The 25,971-nt window shown below is 37.3% G+C and overlaps 1 protein-coding gene and 1 pseudogene across 1 annotated transcript; one reads left to right on the top strand and one right to left on the bottom strand.

Annotated features, from left to right (window-relative positions):
- The first annotated feature begins 2,870 nt into the window (after positions 1-2,870).
- Positions 2,871-4,890, top strand: LOC114166622 (TMV resistance protein N-like). The gene is made up of 2 exons (XM_028051374.1): positions 2,871-3,445; positions 3,544-4,890. The coding sequence occupies exons 1-2, from the start codon at positions 2,940-2,942 to the stop codon at positions 4,679-4,681; spliced, it is 1,644 nt and encodes a 547-aa protein (XP_027907175.1). The 5' UTR covers positions 2,871-2,939; the 3' UTR covers positions 4,682-4,890.
- Positions 4,891-18,516: 13,626 nt separating this feature from the next.
- On the bottom strand, positions 18,517-25,433 carry LOC114166992 (annotated as a pseudogene).
- Positions 25,434-25,971: the final 538 nt, after the last annotated feature.

Below are 25,971 nucleotides of genomic sequence, written 5' to 3'. Positions count from 1 at the left end.
ACCATTCACGCACCAGCCACCATGTCCTTCAGCTTCTTCCCCGACCCGCTCACCACCGACGTCCTCGTCTGGTCCGCCTACGACCCCGGCCCGCACCCCGGCAAGCTTCGGTTCGCCGCGTTCGACCGCTCCAGCGCCTTCAGCACCAACTCCACGTCCTTATCCATGCGCCCCGAATCTCCTTCACCGCCTTCGCCGTTTTGCTCTCCTTGTTCGCCTCTTGCAGCTTTCTGTACAGCATCTCCACGCTCCTCATTTCACGTCCTCCACATCCTCGAAGAACTTGTCCATTCACGCATCCAACCATGGCAGATTCACCACACCAGGCCTCCGCGACGCAACCACCACAACAGATCCATTCATCACCGCGCTTGGAGCAGATATGCACCAGTTTATCTCGTGCGGCAGCTTCACAACAGCAGAACCTCCATTGGCGAACAAAGGCAGCGAACCACCATTGTTGCAGCTTCATCGCGAGCCTCCACGCGTGAGCCAGAAATAGATCTGCAGCAACGAAACATATCTGCACCACGCTCATGGAGAGGAGAAAAATTTGGGTTGGCGTAGAGAAGATGAACAGGTGCAGGGTTCGCGAATTTGGAACTGGAACCCTAAATAAGGTCTATGGCCTCGGTTCCATTAATGACCGAGGCATAAAGTCGTATAGGCCTCGGTCCTATTCCACCCGAGGCCAAAGACTCCGCTATCAGTGGCAATTTCGAAATTTTGGGGAACACTGACGAGTTATAGGCCTCGGTTGAGTGATAACCGAAGCATAAAATCTCTTATAGGCTTCGGTTGGATAGAGACCCGAGGCAAAAAGGTTCGAAAAATTTCAAAAATGCCACCGCGTCCTTATAGTCTTCGGTTCCGCAGTAACCGAAGCCTATAAAGCGAGTTAAAAACGTGATTCTGCACTAGTGTATATTGTGTTAATCACTAGTGCAGGGAAGGGAAATGACAGCGGTTATTTTCAGCTTTTGGCTTCGGGTCCGCAACCGCTGCATATACGACCGAGGTAAAAAACTAGTATTTTATGCCTCGGTTACAACCCGAGGCATATTTAATTTTTACTGCCTCGGTTCTCGCAGAACCGAGGCCTAATGAGCATCAGAAATTCAAAAAAAAAAACACGCAGCGGCACCGGAAGAACCTCCTGTTACACACTGAAACCTTCCACCGTCCGCGGCCATGGCTACGCTGTCCTCCGCCATTGCTTCCGTCGCCAAACCCTTCTCGTTGCCACAAACGCGCCGAGCTAGAGTGGCGGCGGTCCACTTTCCCAAACCTTACTTCAAGAAAACGGAATTCAACTTCGTCGAAGTTTCACACACACTCCGTTCCCTTCCCCGTCTTCGTGTTTCCTCCAACGACGCTCACTTTCCTCCACGCAGTGCACGACTCCTCAAAGGTGCAGCGACGGTGGTGGTGGGTCGAAGAAGAAGAAGAAGCCGCGGCGGTGCGGTGCTGCGACGAAACGATGCCCTAGAACGTCGGAGGTGTGCGGGACGGTGCGCAGAGTTGCGCTGGAGCGTCGGAGGTGCGCCGGAGGTGCGCCGGACGATGGGACCTGTGCGTGAAGGTGGTGCTGGTCGTCGGAGAACTGAAGGTTGGCCGGAGAAGACGAATTCGCAGAAAAACGGAGAAGATGAAATCGCAGAACAACGAAGGAATTGGGGTTTTTTAACCCTACGAAGGGATACTGCCTCGGTTATTCGAAACCGAGGCATATTCTACACTTACTGCCTCGGGTAGGTGCTGAACCGAGGCATATATTACACTTACTGCCTCGGTTATTACAGAACCGAGGCATATTCCTTAAGTAAAAAAAAAAAATAAAAAATTCAAATTAGGGGTCAACGCAGTGGTCAAATTTTTTTAGCACTATATGCCTCGGTTATTACAGAACCGAGGCATATTCCTTCAGTAAAAAAAAAATAAAAAATTTAAATTAGGGGTCAACGCAGCGGTCAAATTTTTTTAGCACTATATGCCTCGGTTATTATGACAACCGAGGCATAAAAGTTCAATTTAATTACAAAACTGCCACCGCATGCTTTTATGCAGCGGGTCCGCATGAACCGAGGCATATACAGCGCTGTAAAAGCTCTAAATGAATGGTGTAAACTTTAAATTGTAAAATTATCTCTAATTTTTTGGGTTATTACAACTCATCTTATTTGTATTTTCAGTAAACGGATACAAAATTTCCTAAATTTAAATAAAAACTGGCACTGAATTCTTTTTTTTTTTTAACATTCAGGTATTATTACGTTTCTCTAAATTGTATTTAGAATTCTTTTTTCATTGTTACAGTGGCCTCTTTTAGATATACGTTAATGTGTACAAAAAAAATGTCTTTGTTATTCTCTTAAATTGTATTCATAATGCGTGCCTAACATAAAAAGAGATAATATAATGTTTTTAAACTAAAAAGTAAAGATAATATGTAAAGTTTGGAAAACATACACTACAAGAAAATGCTTCATTAGTAACCAATTTTAGTGACCAAAAGTTGTTAGTTACTATAATTACTAATTTAGATACAAGTTTACAAAGTAAAAAGATCATTGGTTACTAAGATAGTTACTATTATGAATAAAAAATTATAATTGGTTAGTAAAAAATTATAATTTTTTATTTATATTAGTGACTATAGTGTTAGTCACTAAAATTGGTTAGTAATAAGACATTTTCTTGCAGTGATATAATTACAAAAAGTTTTATAGTTATCAGTGTATTTATTTTGTTTTTTTTTTGGGTGGTTCAAAGTGGGTGTAGGTCTAATTTCTTTAATGACCAAAGTAAAAAGGTTATGTAATGGTCTTAAGGCGCTTCCACGATAAAGAAATATTAATCTTTGGCTACTTTGAATGGTTGTGTCTGTAAAGAGATCATCTCTCACTGAGTTGCATTATTGCTTTCTCTTCTAACACTTGATGGCGTCACCAGTTCCTTCCATGGAATTCGCCTCTTCAACTTCCAAACTCCCACAGATGTACGACGTGCTGATTAACTTCAATGGAGAAGACATTCGCAGGAAATTTGTTTCTCATCTCGATTCTGTGCTCTCTGCTGCTGGACTCACCACTTTCCTTCACCACCAGAATGCAGTCAATGACATGGACATCCAACAACCTATTCTCAATCTGTGTCGGGTAGCAATTGTTGTTTTCACCAAAACCTATTCTCAATCTGCTTGGTGTCTTCATCAGCTTCATCAAATCATCAAATGGCACGAAACTTATTGTCGACATGTTCTGCCTGTATATTACGAGATTCAGCCATCTGATGTGCGTCTTCAGAAGGGTGATTTTGGAGAAGCATTCAAAGCAACTGCACAACAAACATTTTCACCACAACAACTAGAGCATGGCATGTCAAGGTGGAGCCACGCGCTCGCCAAAGCAGCAAATTTCTATGGCTGGGATGAGAGCACTTACAGGTAAGTTACTAGCTCACTCACTCAATATGCATATTTTGAGCTTCTACTTTAACTTTTGCAATACATGACTTCTTCTATAATTGTTATTAAACTTGAAGGAGTGATGCTGAACTAGTGGACAAAATTGTTAAGAGCGTTCTTAATTTATCAGTCTTGTCTGCTACAAATTTTCCAGTTGGATTACAATCCCGTATGGAAGAAGTGATTCAACTTATAAAAAATGAATCCAGGGAAGTTTGTAGGATAGGGATATGTGGAATGGGAGGGTCAGGTAAAACAACACTTGCGAAAGCCATCTATAATCAAATTCTTGGTACATTCACAGTGAAAATTTTCATTGAAGATGTTGCACAAGTTATTCAAACAAGAGGGCATGCTCATTTACGAAAACAGCTTCTTTCTAATGTCTTAAAAACAGATATACATAGCGTTAAGGGGATGAGAGGAAATATGATTCGAAAAAGGCTTAGTAAAAGGGTGCTCATTGTTCTTGACGATGTGGATGATCATTATTTTTCTTGTTTAGATGAGACTGAGTACGGTCCGGCCCTTTGGTACCACTTCGCTGAAGGATCTGTAATAATCATTACAACAAGAGATGTAGTAGACATACATTTGAAAAAAAATTGTTCTGTTTTTCAGATAAACAAAATGAACCCAGACGAGTCCGTTGAGCTTCTCAGTTGGCACGCATTTAGAGAAGCAAAACCAAAAGAGGAATGTCATTTCCTCGCAAAAATGGTAGTTGATTACTGTGGAGGATTACCTCTAGCTCTTGAAGTCATTGGATCTTGTTTATATGAAAGGCCGAAAGAAGAATGGAATAAAGTATTGTCAAGATTAGAAAGTATTCCCCGCCATGAAGTTCTACAAATATTGAAAATAAGCTTCGATGGCTTACTTAATCAATCGGAAAAAGATCTATTCCTTGATGTATGTTGTTTCTTTGTTGGTAAAGACATAACCTATGTCACGAAGATCCTAAATGTCTGTGGAGTAGACCCTGACAGGGGAATAAGAGTTCTCATAGAGCGTAGCCTCATAAAAGTTGAAAAAAACAACAAAGTTGGAATGCATCCTCTGCTACAAGAAATGGGAACAAAAATTGTTCGTGATTTTTCAAGAAAAAGGAACCTGCGAGGAACAATTATCTTTTGGTTGATGAAGATTTCAAACATGCGCTGTCAGAGAAACATCAAGAACATTGAACCTAAGATTCTGATACAAGTTAACTGAAATGGTTAAGTTTGCATGGTTTCCTACAAAGGTTATTAGCCCATATATATATCAATTTACAAAATAAAAGATTATTGATTGTAAAAATATTGACTGCTTCACGTTCCTTACAATCAATGGTTCTTTATATATATTGTTCAAATAAGTTGTTTCTGCATTTAAAAAAAAATAGCACTGTCAAGTGCAATGATTATGTTAATTTGAACAAATTGAAGCTTATAATGTATAAATGGTTTTGTGTAAAAGGATATTTATAATTAGGACTTGAACCTGTGTATGAAGGAAGAGATAAATATCAGAGTAAGAGAAGAAAAGACAATATGCACAAAGGTGATAATGCAACAGACTTTACAGTGTTGTAAGTATTGAAGACAAAACACATTTTCTCCTACCTTGCTTTTGTGAGCAGCATTAAGAAGGTGGATTATTAAGAGGTTGGATAAAGCATTGGATGGAAGGGTTAAGTGTGAGTAAAGGTAGCAAAGGTAGACACTACAAGATCTATTCCATCATTTTCCTTATAGCAAAGGTATTATTTTAACCCTTCTTATGTTCTCTCTACACGGATTTTACAGGACACATATTTTGACGTCACATTTTTTTTTATGATCGTCAAATAATCTTTTTCCGTTTTTAAATAAGTACAAAACGCTCTCGTGAACTTTTAAACCAACTTATCCTCGTAGAAATCTAACAGCACTAAAAGAAAAACAGAGAAATAATTAAAAGCTTCAAATGTTTATAAAGAGGCTTACCAAATATCATATACTCAAATTGCATCCCAGATTATAGTCATTACAACAATATTTTATATCATTAAACTGACTAAATAAAGCATATTTTTACTTTAAATTTTAAACTACAAACACTAACTTTTACGTGGACTTACTAGATAATCTTGCTTAGTTATATCTCGAAAAAGTTATTCCTGTACATGGACTTTACTATAGTAATAATTTTATTATGGTTAAAATACCTTTTTTGTCCCAATTTTCGTCAACTTTTTTCAAATAGGTCCCAATTTTCGCGGGGTGCTCAAATAAGTTCTAATTTTGGTCAATTTGATTCAATTAGGTCCTAATTGGGTAACGCCGTTTAAATTGATAACGTTTCACTGTACAGTTGACTTTTTCTTGCTACGTGTCGAAATACTAATCCTACGTGTCTGTGTTTCTTTACAATGAGGTGGTTAATTAGTGGGTTAAACACATTAAGTTTTTAATTAAATGCAAAAAATGAAAATTAAAAAATAAAGTGTTAGGGTTTATAAAAAGTTGGGACCTTCACGCCCGTTTCTTTTCTTTTGCGGCGCTCTTTAACTTCGTTTCCTCAGCACTTCACTTCCAATTTTTCTCCTTACATTAAACTCTCTCTTCTTCACCATGCATCACCTCACCATCCTCCTCCTCGCGCTCTCACCTTCGATTTCAACTGTTCTCCGGGGATTTCCTGGAAAAGCTTATGCTCTAAATCTGTCGTGGAAATCCAAACTGGATGCTGGAATTGCCATGCTCCTCCTCACTCCGCACCTTTCCTCGTATGCGACTCGTGTCGGTGCATTCAACCCGTCGATGGTTCCATAGACTATTTTGAGATATTTGGGGTGTAAGTTTCTGGGGTTTTGTTTTTCTCTTCTGGGTGCTGAAATTTCTTCCAAAGAGATGGCTTCTTCGACTTTTTATAAACCCTAACACTTTATTTTTTAATTTTAATTTTTTGCATTTAATTAAACACTTAATGTGATTAACCCCCTAATTAACCATCTCATTATAAAGAAAAACTGACACGTAGGATTAGTATTTCAACACGTAGTAAGGAAAAGTCAACTGTACAATGAAACGTTATCAATTTAAACGGCGTTACCCAATTAGGACCTAATTGAATCAAATTGACCAAAATTAGGACCTATTTGAGCACCCGCGAAAATTGGGACCTATTTGAAAAAAAGTTGACGAAAATTGGGACCAAAAAGGTATTTTAACCTTTTATTATTACTAAGACGTAGAGGATGAGCATAAGTAATGTAAGATGATATTGAAGTGTGTTCATTCATTTCAGTTAAGGTACGAGGCTACGGAGCTATCCTAATAATACAACAGTTGTGTTGAACCAACCACAAAACTAATAGGCAATTAAGAAGACAATATCGAAAATAAACTGTGTTCATTTCTTGCTACAGAATTAACAATCATTAGACTCATTGGAGATACGATACGATGTGTTTCTGAACTTCAGAGGAGGAGACACGCGGGAGTCCACACTTTCATTGATGTGGGACTTCAGAAGGGACAGAACTTGTGAAACTCAACTTAACCATTTATTTAATTACATATTTTAAATAAATAAATTATCATTGTTCTGAACAAAATCCAAACATAAATAGTCACTTTTATGAGGTTTTCCAGACTCAATTAACTTTTCTCGTGATTTTGAACAGTGACGCGGTTTCTTTATTTGTTGAATGCAGTAACAGACTAACTCCCGCAATATAACCAGGTTTAGTTACTTACTTTGTCCTTCAATCTATAATTAAAGTTCATTTTAGTCCGTTTTATCAAAAGAAACTTTAATTATACATCTTCTAAATGTTAAAGATAGTTCAATTAGATTCAATGTTTCAATTAGATCCCTTATTGTTACAATGAATTCTATTTGGTCTCGTTTAAAACTAAATTTAATCTTAATTTTTAGAAAATTTGGATTAGATGGAAGGAAAATGGTATCAAATTGAACTTATATAATAAAATAAAGGGTTAAATATGTTTTTTGTCCTTTAACTTTTAGTGAGAATTAAAATTAGTCAATCTTCGAAATTTTGTCCAATTTAATTCTCCAACTTTAAAAAAGTATGGATTTAGTCCTTTTAACCAAATGTTGTTAAGTTTATTTATTGTTTCAAATGTTTTTCATAATAACATTTGAGTTGTTTACACAGATTGACACATTTTCGCTCTGATGTTAGTCGAGAAATGAGTTAAAACGTCAAATAAACTTAACAAAATCTGGTTAAAATTACTAAATTCACATATCTCTAAAGTTCAGAGACTAAATTGAGCCAAAGTGTCAAAAATGGACTAATTTTAATTTTCACTAAGTAAAAAGACAAAAACATATTTAACCCTAAAATGACAGATCTAATTGTAGCTTTTAAAACTCCAAGGATTTGTTGAAGCATTTTAACAATTAGAACATCTAATTGAATTTTTAATGAAGAGGAACAAATTGAACATTATAAATAAATTAAAAAGTATCCAAATAGTAATTAAACCATATCATTAATCTATTAACAAGGCTACCCAAAGGATTTTTTAACAATTCTCTACCCTACAATTCACTGGAAATAATTATTACAGAGTTCAAAATTAGTTGTATGGTTTTTAAGATACAAAACACTTTATTCTGTGCCACCTAAATTCTAAACCGTTGTGCTGTAAGTACGAGTTCTTTCTTAATGTTTCTTCATTTTTCTTTCCACCGCGTGTTCTATTGTGAATTTGGGGGAGAGATTTGTTTATGGATAAAGAGAACAAGCGCAGAAGCTGGATGTTCCCAAACTCTTTTATATATAGAGATTTTTGGGTAGTCACTGCAATTTTCTGAAAATCCTTTTTATGTTCATTCTGTCTTTCCTTATATTGTTGAAGGAATGAAGCTGAACAAGTGAAGAAAATGGTGAAGAGAGTTTTGACCGAGTTAGACAACACATCATTACCTATTACCCAATTTCCGGTTGGTGTGAAATAAGTGATTATGTTTACTGAAAATCAATCAGGCAAAGCTTGCAAAATAGGGATATATACGACTCTATGAGGGATGGGAGGATCAGGTAAGACAACAACAACGAAAGTTATCCACAATCAAATTCGTCATACTGTCGTACATATGTCGACAAAAGTTTCATCCAAAACATTGGACAAGTTTGTGAACAGGACAACAAAGGGGATATTCATTTTCAATAACAACTTCTTTTAGATGTTCTAGAATCAGAAGTTAAGGTACATAGTACGGCAACAGGGACCACTAAAAGTAAATTCCCTATTTACCCATGTTGGAGCATGTCATCGCCTCTAACCTCCGTAGATGTGGAGAGTAACTATTTGGGTGATTTAGCATCAACGCTTAGAAGCCTTTCAAAACTTCTTAGTGTTTTGTTGCATTGTGACATGGAGTTTCTGTTGACAAATAAGACTATTGGATAGACACTCTTTGTATTAAGACTCGCTGTGTTTTACAATAGCACTATATGTATTATTTATAGGTCTTTTAACTTGACTATTCAACCACATATATTAAATATAATGGTTACCAAACCACAATTAATAAAGTTATCCAATTACTACTAAAATCTTATTAATGAACTTCTATACTTAAATGGAGCTACCTGACTACTACCTAAACACAATTAAATGAACTTCATAATTATAACTAAGAAGCACTCGTATCTTTTACATTTATCCAACTACCTTCATTTAAGTTTCCCAACAAAATCTCCCTGTAAACTTAAATACTTCATTTGTCTTTCATCCTTCATCCTGGTTTTCTCATATGCAGCCCATGTCGTGCTTGCCCCTTTCATTAATAGTCGGGTTCTTTACTATCTCCATAGACAACTTGCTTCTCTCTTTGACTGACTTGTTATTCTCTTTTTCTGTGGTTGACTTGTACTTCACTTTGGTCGACCTCTTCTTAACCTTGGTTGACTTGTCCCTAACTAGGTTCTTTACTATCTCCATGGCCAACTTGTCATTAACTGGTTCCTCTCAATAGACCAAGCTCTTTCCAAGAGATTGGACAATTCCCACACCTTCTTCGCCCCAAACTCATCATCCAATCTTGCTTTCTTTTTTCTAATATTTCTTGTAACTATGCATTTTCTCTTACTTCCCTTTCAATTCTCTATTGTAAAATGCCTATTGCAAGCTCTAACCTTTGAAGAACAGACTTGTCTTCTTCAAGATCCAAGCTATCCACACTCCACACTGAGCCATTTGAGCTATCTAGACGTCTCACTAAGTTATCTGAATTGCTCAACTACCATACCGAGCTTGCTGGGAAGTTCACTTGCTTCGTCGTCTTAATCAAGCTATTTGGACTTCCTACTAAGCTAATTGAGTAGGCCTTATGGTCCACTGATTTCTCTTCATGCTCCACCGAGCTATCTAAGATCACAACACTCTCTGCCAAGCTTTCTAAGCTATTTACACTTGGCCTTCTTCTCCAATTCTCCACTTGCTTGTGCTTGCTCCCCGATCTGCATCCCATCATTAACAACACCGCTTCTTCTTCAACTTATTTGAAAAGATTTGGTTGTCTCTTCTATTCCATTTTTAGATCGACAATCTTTTGTGAAATGCCTGACCTTCCCACAACTATAACATTTAACCGATATGCACTCCTTTGTATGATGAAAATTGGAGCAAGGAATCCATGTTAGGGGAGCTACTATATGTGTTTGATTTAATTCTAATGTTTTCATAACATGCAGTATGTTCGTGGCACTCTTTCTTTTACATTTCCGTGGATTTTTAGTGTTTCTGGAATTTTTCCAGAATCCAGGCGACACATGTAACATCCCGCTCGGATATTACGAATTTAATATAACAAAATAGAATTAATGCATCAGCATCATTTATTTAAAATCTCATTTAATAATAATACCTCGTTTCCCAAGACACGGGAAATGTAAAAGTTCATTAAATTACTAGTAAGTCCAAAAATACAAAACTGTAAGTTTAGTCAAATAGGCCATGAGCCTTTACATCATGTTTCAAAATAGAATAACAAAAATGTGAACATAAAGTTTCCCCTAATCATCCACTCTCCGCAGCTAAGCCTCACCAGCTCCACCTGTATCATCACCTGCTCCTGTGTACCGCGTACACAATCATCGCCAAACATAAACAGATAGGGTGAGCTAACAGTTAAAACACACGAAAATATACCAAACATACATATACATATATAACCAATACAACATAATGCAACAATAGCACGAATTCTTTCTTTATACTGCATGGCCACAACCATATAGAATATCCTTACTTTTCCCACAAAACCTTACTCCATTTCCATCACATGGCCACCACCATGTACACCGATGTACCTAGTGGAAGACTCGTTACCTTCCATCACATGGCCACCACCATGTATAATAAGGACATCTGGGAACCTCGTTCCCTTTCTTTCACATGGCCACAACCATGTTAGCAGTATTCTACACAACAACCATGTTAGCAGTATTCTACACCTATTGGCCACACCTATCGGCCGCAACCGATAGAGCACGTGCGGAAAACATGCTACGGATCACACACCGTAACACCAGGTGGAGTTCTCAAATACGAACATAGTCCGTAACGTCCCAAGACTACCAAACTCGTCAGCAACCACTAAGGAGGGCAATCCATCTGGACCCATCCGTACTGGCCACCATCAGCACACTCACACCGTCACACTCGCCAACCCGAGCCACAACTCAAAATCCCTCGTGTTCATCTGCTATCCCGAGCCACAACTCAAGGGAAGTCATTCCGGGCCACAACCCATAGAATGCCACGTGCTTAACCCCTATCCCGAGCCACAACTCAAGGATGGGTTCCGGGCCACAACCCATGGAACACCAGCAAGCTCACCATTAAGACACTCTAGAAGCATTATAGATCATGCATCAGCATCCAAGCTTTACTCAGTCCAATTCCTCATTATTTATTGCCTTTAAACCTAACATCCCTCCATCCTTGAAATAAACTTCCAATTCACGCATATTCATATCAGTTCACTTCGCTTGGGCTAGGTTATCTCGCCTGAGCGAGTACCACACACCAAACCAGTCTCGAGTTCTCGCTTAGGCGAGTTACACTCGCCTGGGCGAGATTAGTTTCGCCCAAAAATTCAAACTTCACGCCTGAGCTATGAGTCAGTCCCTTCAACAGAGCACTTTTCGCATTCTCGCTTAGGCGAGAGGGTCTCGCCTGGGCGAGACGTTCTTCCGCTCAAAATAACAATCAACCTCGCCTGTGCGAGATGTTCAATCAACCACACAATGGAACACGAATTCTCGCTTAGGCGAGTCTCACTCGCCTAAGCGAGATGAGCCCTCGCCCAAACCCCAAAACCCTCCGCCCGAGCGATGGCCACGAGCAGATAGAGGGTTCGCGTCCCTGCATATCTCGCCTGAGCGAGAATTGCAGGTTTTGACGCTGATTCACGCACACAACAGCAACAAGTTCAACCAAAATATACTTCAATTTCATACCATTGCAATCATCACATTCCCAATAGTCATACGCACATAATTGAACACTGAAATAGACCCCCCAACAGCCCAAACATGCATAACCACGGAATAGACAGTGCATAACCCTATTATTTTCATGCTATTTTGGCCAAAGTTCAATAAAATAGTACCAAAACCCATAACCCTTAATTCCCTCAGGTATAGCACGAAATTTAGGCATAATTCCATCACAGATCATACAAAAACAACAACATAAACATGGATTTCGGCTCAGCTCCCCTAACCTGAAATTTCCCCCGCTTAAAGCTTGAAATTGAGGGATTCCTTTGATCACCACAGACTGACCGTACCACCACTTCCTTTTTCCCTTTCTAACTCACTCTCACTTCTCCCTTCACTCTCAATTTTCGTCCTCCCTCTAAAGCTTTCAGAAATAGACCTCCAAAACCCTACTCTCCTCTCAAATTCTGCCTTTTATAGTTCCTTCTAATTTGGTTAATAAAAAAAAACGGGAATTGGCTTTTATTTCTATTCAAGGCCCATCACTTAATAGTTTTTCAGCTCCTTTAGCTACCCCATTCTGCTAAGGTCCCTCTCATCTATTCATATTCAGCCACACACTAAAGTTTAAGCCAAAAAGAGTTAAATTTGACTCACCAAGGTTTGAACCCATGACCTTCCCAATGCCAAGTCAAAGCTAACCACTAGGCCAACTTTTGTTTCTTGCTAACACACACAACTCAAGCATTATCTCATACAAAAATGTGGCCCCACATATTATTAAAACAATAAAAACAAACAACACACAATTGGCATACTTAGGACTCGAACCCAAGTCCTCTCACATAATCAAAGTACTCTCAACCACATGAGCTAGCACTTTTCACGTCATACTTAACATAATTTAATGTCATAAATGCACTAGCCTCCCACATTTATTAATTATTTATTTATTTAATTAATTAAATTACGCGGGTCTTACAACACATGGCTTTTGAACTCAATTTCTTGGTTTTTGCCAAAACTCGCCTGGCGACATGAATTGGTTGTCAGGCGACACAACAAGAGTAAACCAGTTTTCTTGGTTTTGACATGAACCGTCTGATGAATGCTCGCCAGGCGACGCGAGAAGAATTAGCTCCTTTTTGAGTTTTTGTGAGTTTTGGGCCATTCTAATTGGGGTGAAAGGGGTCTTTAGCAGTTGGTTGAATGATGGATGCCATGAATTGTTGAATTGTGTTTTACTTTTAGGTATTGGATGAATAATTATGTGTGTGAACATGATTGTAAGTTTGGGTTTGGGAAGGAATTTGGAACATAATTTTCCAGAGGGTAATTGTTATATGAATTCCATTGAGAATTTGTGTGTTGGAGTGTAAATTAATTTTATGTACAACTGAGGCATGATTGACTATTGGTCTATGGAAATGGACGAAGGAAATGAGATTGGGGATTTTAGGGTTTTCGTAGGTGTAGGGAAATTATGGGTTTTACCCAAAATTGGATGCATTGCTTGACGGCCCATGGCTTGCCGCCAAGCGCCAGCACAATGGTGGCGATATTGTGTGTTTTGTGATGCGAAGGTTGCGAAGTTGGGGTTTTGTGGGTGGTTACCTTAGTTTAGGCAGGAATAATGATATAATAGATAAAACATGTAATGGTGTTGAGCTAATACATGGAAGGTGGTAGTAATTAAGGTTACACTTCATTTTAGTTTAAGGTTTGGGAGGAATGAAATGTTGTAGCTATTGGTTGGAGGTAAGTTTACTGTGGCAGGAATTAGAAGCAGGGTTAGGTTCTGTTATGAGGTTCTAGGGCTTAGATGTTCTTTTGGGTTGGTCACATGTTGAGAGTTGTTTCATTGGTGAACACTTGGGTATCCATATAGTTGAATTGGATGGTTGTAGGTACTGTTTGATATAAGAATATGGTCTTTCGAATATCATGGATGAATTGGTTGTTGTCTTAGAGTCTCTTTGAATAGAATTTACTTGTAGTTAAATTCAAGGGTGGCATGTTTCCAAATTGAGAAGGTATAGTATATATATATATATATATATATATATATATATATATATATATATATATATATATATATATATATATATATATATATATATATGTGTGTGTGTGTGTGTGTGTGTGTGTGTTTGTGTGTGTGTGTGTAAGGAATTGATGCACCTGAGTTGGGATATAATGATTTGAAGCATTATTGAAAATATGTAGAGATCTATGTTGTATTCTAGATAAGTACTTGTATGAATTGAGTGTGTTAGAACCTATCCAAGATTCTAAAAACTAGTAAGATGCATTGTACTGGTGTAGCACCTAACAATGAGGTCTGAACTGTTAGGCGCCTAGCTGGAAGGATGGTTCCGCCAGGCGATAATGGCCAAAATAATGGCCTCTGGAATGCTTGGCGCCTGGCAACGAGGGGTGCCTACCATACGGTTTACAACGACTTTTCGCCTCGCGGCACTTAGGTTGCACCAGACGATAGCGCAGGGGCAGGGGTTGAATTAGGAATGTCTTGCGGGGATTACACGACTTTGGATGATACCTTCGAGTGTGAGACATGTTGAGACCCATTTACAAGGGTGGCTCGTAATGGATTGTAAACATGTGGTATTTCCATGTGTATTGGTCAATGAGTGGGAGGCTTGTAGAGGTTGGACCACGAGTGGTGGCTCTTGGCAGCATGTTCCATCTTAAAGTGATATAGTGGCACGTTGTAATCTACACGTGATGCATAGGGTTGCATGCTTCTACATAATACCTATTTCTGTTGCATCTCTTGCAGATACCCCCTATATATATGCACCCTTTTTCCTTTCATCTCTAACCCCTTTTCATAATATGATACACGTCTCTTTTTGTTGGGAAATCACGCACTAAAAACAATAATCTCTGCAAGCAGAAGCACACCCACAAATAAGAGTAGAAAAATATAAATAAAAACAAACAGGAAATTTAACGTGGTTCGGCACCTCAAGGCCTACATCCACAAACACTCAACAAAAGCATTATCACTCAAAGTGCAATTTTTTGTGGACCAAAATTGCAAACCCTTCATAGTGCAATTTTTCTGGCAAAAACTGCAAACCTTCTAATGACACACAACTACCAAAGCCCATCATACACCCAAGAGACATATTGTGTTGTGGTGTTAACTCTCAAATCAACTCGTCACTTTTATAGTAGTTTCCTACTTTTTCTTTCTTCACTTTAGTCAATGCGGGACTGGTGAATACCCACTTCAGAACAACATATTTCTCTTTCACTAAAAGTCTCACATATTAAAAGACCATCTTCATGATTGACTACATTTGCAGAATGAGTACTCTCAGATTTTCCCATCATTTCCTTCATATGTTGCAAGTCCTCTTTGAATGCTCGACATTTAACCTGTATATGACCAAACTCTCCACAATAATGGCATTGAACATTAGTAATATCTTTCGATTGAAATTTACCCTGTTGGTAACCATATTTCTTTCTTGGCTCACCTTTAGTTACTAATATTTGACTATCTTCTAAACTTATATCATCACCCATCATTTGTTGACTCTCCTTCAATGATCTCACCACATCATATAGTCCTAGTGTACTCTTCCCAACTAGAATTCACTGCACTAGTGGCTTATAAGACTTAGGTAATGATGCCAACAAAAGTAATGATTGTTCCTCATCTTTAATACTCTCATCTCCTGCATTCATAAGCTTGGATACTAATTCATTGAACTTATTAATATGATCAAACACATTACATCCATCTTCCATCTTCAATGAGTATAAGTCCCTTTTCATCATCAATTGATTGGTGAGAGTTGTTGATGCAAACTTACTTTCCAATAAATTCCACAAATTCCTTGGAGACACTAGTGCAGTTTGGGTTTTTTAACTCGTGTTATAGGCCTCGGTTGTCACTTAACTGAAGCATAAAATGACGCAGTGGCATTTTTGTAATTTTTCCAAGTTTTACGCCTCGGTTCAGAATATACCCGAGGCAGAAAACACCTTTCTGCTTCGGTTCTAAGAAAACCGGTGCCAAAAAGGGTTTTCTGCCTCGGTTAAAAATTGAACCGAGGCCAAAAAGTTAGCCAGTATTTCAAAAATGCCACTAGAATGATGTTTGGCCTTGAGTGAAATTGAACCGGTGCCGAAAAAATTGAACCGAGGCCATATGTTCTGTTAAGGTTCAAAAACGCGAATCCCTTTTCTTCTTCTTCTTCCTCACGCCTGCGATTCCTCTCATCGTGCCTCGCGCCTACTATTGTTGCGCTCCAACTATTCACGCCACCACAGGTCTACTGCTCCGTCTACCTTGCACCACCACGTTGCATCGTTGGGTATCCTTCCCTGCGAACACTGCTACAATCCACGGTGTTGCTGTTCATGATGCAGATTTGAGGTGAACGTTGGTGGTTCTATCTTCGGTGTCTGTTGCGAGATCATAGTGGACTCGTTGATGAGTGAAGATGCAAGTGACGAAGTTTCCTAGGAGGTGTGGTGTGTTTCGGTGAGTCGAAGATGGACGACAACTTCCATGGTGGTCCGAAGGTAGCGGAAGAACTCAGGTGGCGGAAGAACCCAGGTGGAGGAAGAACCTAGGGTTGATTTTCTATCGCACCATATGGCTTCGGTTCTCAAAAGAACCGAGACAGAATGTGATGTTTCTGCTTCGGTTCACACCCGAGGCCAAAGCTTGACCCCATTTGGCCTCGTCCTAATATGCCTCGGTTCTGGAACCGGGGCAAAATGACAAAAATAACCACTGCCAAATCCTCTTCCTACACTAGTGAGAGGTCTCTCTCAACACAGTCACTTTAATTTGAGGAGCTAATTCCAATCTAATTGTACTTACTGCTTTTTTCTGAATTGTGATCCACTCGGCATCTTTCATCTCAACAGGCTTTTCCCCCTCTAAAGCACAATCTAGACCTTGCTGCACCAAATAATCTTGAATTGTGCATTGCCATAAGGAGAAATCCATCCTCCTATCAAATAAAGGAACATCTAGCTTCAACGAAGTCATTGCACAAATTTAAGAAAATTATCAGCACTAACCTTTTTCCAAGGAACCCACGTAAAGTTGCCTTTATTCAACGCTTCAAATTGTTCCTCTTCCTACCTTGATCAGAACCTCAGCTCTGATACCACTGTTGGGAAATCACGCACTAAAAGCAATAATCTCTACAAGCGGAAGCACACCCACTAATAAGAGCAGAAAAATATAAATGAAAACAAACAGGAAATTTAACGTGGTTTGGCACCTCAAGGCCTACATCCACAAAGACTCAACAAAAGCATTATCACTCAAAGTGCAATTTTTTGTAGACCAAAATTGCAAACCCTTCATAGTGCAATTTTTCTGGCAAAAACTGCAACCTTCTAATGACACACAACTACCCAAGCCCCTCATACAACCAAGAGACCTATTGTGTTGTAGTGTTAACTCTCAAATCAACTCATCGCTTTTATAGTAGTTTCCTACTTTTTCTTTCTTCACTTTAGTCAATGTTGAACTTTGGTGAATACCCACATCAGAACAACACTTTCACCTTACAGTTTCTTTTTCCCTTCATGATGCTTTACGCTTTACCTCTTCTGAATGTTTTTCTGTTCATCAACTATGATACCCAGAGTTTCTAAGAAATTGGGCCACAATCTCATGTATCGATCGTATCCTTTAAAGAAGCATGAAGGGTACTTTGAATGGAACCAGCCAATTCTGCCATTCGCGCTTCAAAACGTGTAGAAACACGGTCTTCCAATTCTTTCATTACCATTGCCTTGCGGGTATAGTCTGCCATGAACGAGCCCAAGGATCATAAAGTTTGATACCAATTGATAAGAATGTAATTCTAAGTGCTTAATAACACCATGAATATACATAAATAAAAACTGTTATTGAAGAGAGATATATACATGAAGTTACAAACTGGTTTTTATTCACACATAACTACAGACAACAATTCCTATTTATTGGACTTGACATCAACACTCACACAATCATAACTGACACGTTAGAGTCCTTTCATGTTATTTCATAATAAATTGCATAGTAACTGACACATTACAAATATTTCATAACATGAAACTTGTGTGCCTTAATGTTCAAATCGCTCCTCCCCTGTTTCTCAATAATATTTATTGTATTTATACATTTATTGTTTAACATTAGATTTCAGTATCTTTGTATATGTTATCAAATACTAGTCTTTCTACCCATGCAACGCACGGGTTTTTTTAAATGTAATATTTTTGATAATAGGAATTGATTTTGTAATATTTATTAACTTCTAAGGTTATAATATAATTTCTTTAAAAAAATAACAATAAAAGAAGACCAAATTACATACCTATAATCTGTTTTTGGTTAATCAACTTTATAACTTCCTTTGGTACACAAATTTGATTACTTCTTAAATCAGCATGATGTTCATTGTAAGCCTTGGACTTTACGCAATAGATCCTGCATTGAACAACAAAATTATAACAAATATTTTAATTACAACAATAGATCATGCATCTATATTTATACAAACTTTCAAATTAAAAGAAAATTAGAAATGACATACCTATAATGTGTTCATTGTCAAAGAGTTTCAAAAATTTCTTTGTAGACAACATTTTTAGTTGTGTTTGTGATATTTCCATTTTCATCCAATATAAGTATTTTCAATCCTCTCTTGGTTTTCACTCTAGAAATAGCAACATATAGTTGGCCATGTGTGAATACAGGTTGGGGAAGATAAAGTCTCACTCTAGAAAGTGTTTGTCCTTGACTTTTGTTAATTGTCATTGCAAAGCATAATGTAATTGGGAACTGTCTTCTTTGGAATTTGAAAGGCAATCCTGAATCAGATGGCACTAAATCCATTCTTGGAATAAAAATTTTGTCACCAATGTTTTTTCCAGTAATTACAGTTGCAGAGATTACATTTTTACCCAAATGGTTGACTTGCAATCTTGTGCCATTGCAAAGACCTTTTGCTTGATCAATATTTCTCAAGAGCATAATTGGCACACCTGTTTTGAGCTTGAGTTTATGATTTGGTATCCCTAAACATTTGATATCATTTAAAAATTCAGATGTAAATCATTCAGATTGAACTTCATCTTGTTCATCAGATTGGCAAGGTGTATCTGAACTTAAATAAGTCACCTCTTCACCACCTAATAAAGACAACATGAAATCATTGACTTGCTCTACAGAATCATTAGTTGGGCACAAGATTGCTCCATCATCAAAATAATTTGGATTCATCATGTTAACCACAAATTGAGGATAGACAAATTCAACCAATGACAATAAAGGTACATCTGTATTTATAATAAGCAGCTCTTCTGGAATTTCTACCATGCACTCACCAATCTCATTTACATCCATTTGGCCATCTCCAATTTTCAATATCCAATCAGCAAATTTTTTGATATCATTGGCTGTTTGATTGTTTGTTGTAGTACTTAATCTCATGTTCTTGGACAGTTTGAGCACTTTACAACAATTCCATAACTCTGAATAGTTGATGGCTGATTTGATGATATCAAACCTAGATCCTTTCTTTATAACGGGTAGAATTTGTCTGAAGTCACCTCCCAAGACAACTGCTTTGCCACCAAATGGTTTGTCATTATTGGCATCATCAACATTTCGCATAATATCTCTTAGTGTTCTATCAAATGCCTCAAAGCACATTCTATTCATCATTGGTGCTTCATCCCAGATAATTAAATTGGTTGCCATCAGAAGTTTAGCACGGAGAGTACCTTGCGCTATGTTGCAAGTTGATTCATCATTAATTAACAGTGGGATGCAGAAGGTAGAGTGTGCTGTTTTTCCACCAGGAAGTAGTAAAGAAGCAATTCCACTTGATGCTACGTTCAAAACAATCATGCCCTTACTTCTTAGAGCAGCTGACAATGTCTTCCACATAAACGTTTTACCTGTACCACCATAGCCATATAAAAAGAAGAATCCTCCCTTGTTTGAAACAACTGCTGTCATGATATCCTGATATACATGCATTTGTTCATCATTGAGTGCTTTAAGCTAAATATCATGTTCTTTTGCCATGTCTTCTTTATTGTATTGCAGCTCATCAACAATAAATCTGTTATTGAATGTATGTACATCTGAAATATCAAGTTGAGGTAATGAAGGATAATCTTTCAAACATCTACCATTTGACATTAGCATTTCTTGTATTTCCATGAGACATATTTTTTGTAATTCAGCAGTCTCAATTTGAAGACCTGCATGAACAAAATAATGCAATTAAAAGATATATTTTTATTGAATTACAAAAATAACAATATAAAATACCTGGTAATCTCATTTCCTTTCTCTTTTGGTACAAAATTCCATCACATAAGATACTCCATGTAGAATTCCAAACTATATCTGGTTTAGAAATTGTATTCATGGACAACAAAGTAACAAATAATCTTCTAAGTTGATACCCCGAAGCAAATTCACTTGCTTCTTTGATTGCATCAATATATTCTTTATCGTCTGCCAACAATCCCAAAGCATAGCAAGCATCTTGGTATGTTTCATAAAATTTCCCATCAATGGTCTTTATGCTTTCATAATCAATACAACCTTTTTGAATTGTGAGTAATATCCTCAAATAATAAAGTTCTCCAGAGCCTGGAGGAATATAAGTAAGTCTACCAATGTTGTAGCCTTTCTTCCTTGGTTTCCATTCTTTTTCTTTAGCAAACCACACAAATTTGCTTGGAAATTCAGAATAAGTCAATTCTTTTCCTTCTGTATAAACTTTGTTAGCCTCAAACCAAGCTAGAAACATTGTGTTAGCATTTTCGTACCTGTTGCAAATCACATTAATATCATCATATAAACTTTGTTAGCCTCAAACCAAGCTAGAAACATTGTGTTAGCATTTTCGTACCTGTTGTAGATCACATTAATATCATCATTATCTTTAAACAAAGTTGATTGTTGTCCAGGAAGATGGAATGTCAATCTCTGAACAGGAGGCCATCTGTGATGGATGTCAAAAGCAAATATTCGCCAAGCTGCTTCACATGGTGATAGATACCTACAATCATAATACCTCTTGATCTCATCAATAATGGTTTCTTTGTCACATTGTGCAGAGTTGTTGCTTATTTTAAGAGTAGCTCTGTCAGGACCCTTGTTGACATATTTGAACAAATATTTTATTGAATTGGTCTTGTTGCAATACTCTGTATTCACGTGAGCTTGATACCTCATTAGAAGTGGTGGATTGTAAGGAACAACACTTCTGTTGTCCAGCTTAATTCCATTCTTCTCCACAAATCTACCATTATCAAGTCTTCTATAGCATGGATATCCATCTTCATCAATATAAGTTGAAGATGTGAATTTTTTAGGATAAAATTTGGAACATCTTCCTTCTTTCATGCATGGTGAAGTATATCTCGCAGGTCCGCATGGTCCATGAATCATGTAACTTGCTACAACTTTTTCCAATTTTGGATACAAATCCGCATTGGGCAATTCAGCTGATATTACTTTATCAATATCAGTTGAATTTTTCAATTTGCTTTCTCCATCCAACCATAAAAGTATATGTGCATGAGGTAAACCTCTCTTTTGAAATTCTACTGTGTACATTCCTGCATATATAACAGAACAAATTAAATAGTTTAAAAAATGAAATTTCAAAAATATTCAAAAAGTCTATACTAATGCTTATAGAACATACCTGCAGTGGTTTTTCCAAAGAAGTCTTTTTTTCTGAAATCTGTCATCATTTCATCAAGCTTCATTTTGAATACTCTACATACAATATCAGGTCTATCTGATGGTGACAACCCTTTTGGTAAAACAAAGTCTCTTATTTCGCTCCAATTGACATTGCATGTTATAGTAATGAACAAATCAGGATAGCCAAATTTTTTACAAATAGCCATAGCATCTTGACAATTGTTGAACATGTATCTTGTACCACCAGTGAATGAAGCAGGCAGTACAATACGCCTTCCAATTAAAGAAGGATCTGTCTCTCCTCTATTAACAGCCTCTTGTAATCCATTAAGAATATCACAACGAATTAACTTTTGATTAGCTCTAATGAACGACAGTCGTTGTGCTTCCACCATTGTATAACAATCAACCAAAAACTGTTGGAATAATCGACATGCATTCATAATATTTCCAGGTTCTATAGATCTTTGTTGTATTCTAAATGCAATAAATTCTCGCAACGAAATTCTAATTCTGACCCTGGATTGACTTCTTGAATGAGACTCTCTGATTGGAATATCTTCTTGATAACCATCTTCTCCATATGGAAACATTAGAGGATACTGAAGTGGAATGAAAGCTGTGTGAGTTTCATGCAGTCTTGTTAATTCACCAGAAAATTTTTTGACAATGATATCTCTGCCTACATCCAGATTGCCAAAATCACCAACTATTAGAGCAGCTATTTCATCACATGAAGGTGTGTTGTATACTCTAGGGTCTTTGTTTCTGCCTCTAAATAGTCTTAGTGTGAAATCTGATTCCATATGTTGCAGTGACAATTCTCTTACTCTTCTGAAAGATTTTGCAAGAACATTGTGAGTGTCAATCATTTGAATCAAATCAGCAACCAATGATTGATCTAGATCAGATTCCTTGCTGTTAGACCTAAAACATAATAGAGAAAAGAAATAACTTAATAAACAGATGTATTTCAGCAAATAACTTGAGCATATATGTTACTCATTTCAACTAACCTGAAATGCTTTAGTCTGTTACTCAATTCATTTTCGGTGTCATATATGTAAAGTTGTGCAAACTTTGGCTTTGATCCACGTTCTGGCAATAAACTTCCAATACGATGATAGTTCTGACCATTAAGAATAAATTGTGGTGGAGCAGAACCATTGTTCATTGAAGTATCTATCTTACCACCAATTGAAGTAAATGAAAACATGCTATTGTACATTCTTATATTCTGTAAAAATGATTTGCTTCTACGATCTACACCATTTAACAAACCTTCAAGAAGATCAGGTGGTTTTTGTAGTAGTGGAATTTGTACTTTTCCCTTTTGACAGCATAATGAAAATTGAACTTCCTTTGATGTGTTACTTTTTTCTGCTCTTTCTTCATACCACAGTTGAGCTTTACAGTATTGGCATTCCAAGCAAGGATCTCCAATATTGAGTAGTTCTGAACAAAAACATAAAGCATTAGCACCTCAAGTAATATTTTATGTATGAAATTCTGTACAATTTTGTGTGACTTTACCTTGTAACTCTCCTTTGCAATACAATTCGTTTGTAATTGTAGTACTTGTACTATCTCCTACAATATTAGCAAAATGAAAAGTAATTACTAATTTAAAAAAGGAATTTATAGAAATCAATAAGTTAGCAATTCAAGATCTGAATTACCTTCATATGTTGTTCTTGTTGAATCATCATTTCTTGTGTCTGAACAATGTTGTTCTGTTGTTGTTTCATCATGAAGATTGAATCTGTTTTGAAGTGATTGTATGACTTGAAAAGGATATTTGACAACTTTATTGTTAGAGACAGAATATGAATGATTTTGAACTCCAAATGTGGCACCTATGGAAAAGAATTATTAAAACAATTATGTTATATTCAAAGTCATTATCAGTATGAACTTTTGTATATATGAGTCAAACCTACTTACCTGCACTGCAATTGTAATTATTTTGTACATAACTTCTGTGAATGCTATTGCTGAGAACTGAAATCATTAAAAAAAATTAATAGAATCATTAGAAATCATTAAAGATCAATGTAGAAATACAGCTAAATGTAGAAATTTACCACAAGGAGTATTGTATGTTATAGTAGAAGCTGAGGATTGTGAAGTCATTAAGTTTATTTGAATTGGATCTTCAACTAAAGTAGTTGAAGAATTTGATATATTGTTTCCAGACACTGCATTAAAATAAACAATTGTTTATAATTTGTTAAAGTGATATTGCAATAGTAATCTTAAAAAACAAACAAATATAACTTACCAATTGTTGACTGAAATCTTGATTTAATACTGTGAAAATTGTTGTTGTTTTCCAAATCTGAAAAATGTTTATTGTAGCAGCATTTTATGTCCAACAATACAAAACCATACATATGGCATTCATGTAACAACAATGTAACAACACTGTTTAAAGAAAGAGGTAAGAAGAAGAATACTTACTAAGATGCAACTCTTGTAATGGCTTCCTTTGGATACTGTTATGGACTAATTTATCAGATTCACTTCTTTTATCTATTATTAAAACAGCAAAGATATTTGATTATCAATCTATGTTGTGAAGTTCAAATCAAAATATATTTTTTCAAATAGAGAAAAAATGAACTGATATTTTTATACTTTGAGAACAATGGTTGGCGATTTTTGGTTTTTTTCTTGCATTCTGTTCTTTGTAATCTGCAAAGAAGATATAAACATAGAAATGCAGAATTTGTAAATAAATGTTTGATGAAGAGATTGTGCAGTCAAATGATTCAAGGTATATGTTAGAAGATTACCTGCATGTTGATTACTTCTTGCATTAAACCTTTGTTGTAGCACCAACTTCCTCCTCAGCCTTGCATTTTTACAATCGTTTTCCTCCATTTCAGCAGAAAACATATGGAATACTTTCAAAGGTGTCAATGGAATAAACAAAAAGAAAGATAAGTTGACTCAATGGATGAAAAAGTGTTCTCTGTTTTATTACTATATTGGTGAATGATTTTTATAATTTTTTTTTTGGAGATTGTACCTCTAATCACAATTTTGGAAACAAAAATATTTGTAATTGTAATAGGAAGCAATTGTAAGACTACCAAAAGTATTTAGCAGTAGACTAAGATTATAAATAGTAAGAGCATGCAGTGGTGACTGGTAATAGATCAGAAACATTCATATATATAGTAATTCTTTGATATTTGATTACTAGTACAGAATGTTTATTTTACCTCGCCTTATATGCTTCGGTTAGCCAGGAACCGAAGCATATAATGGCGCGGTGGCATTTTTGCAATTAGAGTCAAGTTTTAGGCCTCGGTTCTCCAAATACCCGAAGCCAAAGAGGGTATAGGCCCCGGTTCGCTCAAAACCGGTGCCAAAGAGGGGTATAGGCCTCGGTCCAATAGGACCCGAAGCCAAAAAGTGGCTGGAAGTCAGAGTATAGGCCTCGGTCCAAGAAGACCCGGTGCCAAAAGGGGGTCAATGGCTTCGGTTCCTCTAACAACCGAAGCCATAGGGTTTATTTAGGGTTCGAAATTCGCGAACCCTTCTTCCTCCCCGCGCCAGCGCCTCTGTTCAATTCGCGAACCACTCCCAAACCCTAGCCTTCTTAACGCCCTCCTTCCGCTCCGCAAGTCTGGATTTGTCACCTCCTTAACGCCCTCCTTCCGCTCCGCCTTTCTGTCGCCGGTCGACGCCACTGAGGAGCTCCTCCACCTGGTGCCTTGCGCGAGGGCGAAGGGCGCACTCCTCATCGCGCACACCTCCACGCCGCAGAGATCCAGAGTGGTTGCCATGGCTGTAGCAATCAGCAATGGTGTTGAAATGGAGCGTGGGGTAGGAGGCTGAGAGAGATTGAATGTCACCGTACATGGCCCTACAATGGCCGTACATGGCCCTTCCAACTGCTATTCCAAGTAGCCTTTGACAATTTTCTCAGCCTCAGGTTGCTTTTTTTGCTTCTGCATCATCTACATGTTAATCTTTCTATGCCAATAGCTGCAATATTCTTCTTCATATCAGTTTCTAGGATCAGTATCTTAATTACTTTCATTTGCAAATTATTGTGGTATAATTTTGGATCGAAAAACATGAATGAATTGGTACAAAAAGTAAACATTTTTTAAATTGCGAATGAATTGCAGGTGAAGGATGTGATGAGGAGCAGCGTGTGGAAATGACGAGTAAAGGAATATGCCTCGGTTCTTACCAAGACCGGGGCAAAAAACTGGGTCTATGGCTTCGGGTGATAACCGAGGCCAAAAGATGTACCTTTTGGCCTCGCCCCAATATGCCTCGGTTCCAGACCCGAGGCAGAATGTGGAAAATAACCGA

Source organism: Vigna unguiculata, chromosome 10, assembly GCF_004118075.2.
Source record: "Vigna unguiculata cultivar IT97K-499-35 chromosome 10, ASM411807v1, whole genome shotgun sequence".
In the NCBI taxonomy this organism is placed as follows: domain Eukaryota; kingdom Viridiplantae; phylum Streptophyta; class Magnoliopsida; order Fabales; family Fabaceae; genus Vigna; species Vigna unguiculata.
This window is presented reverse-complemented; position numbering and strand designations above follow the sequence as displayed.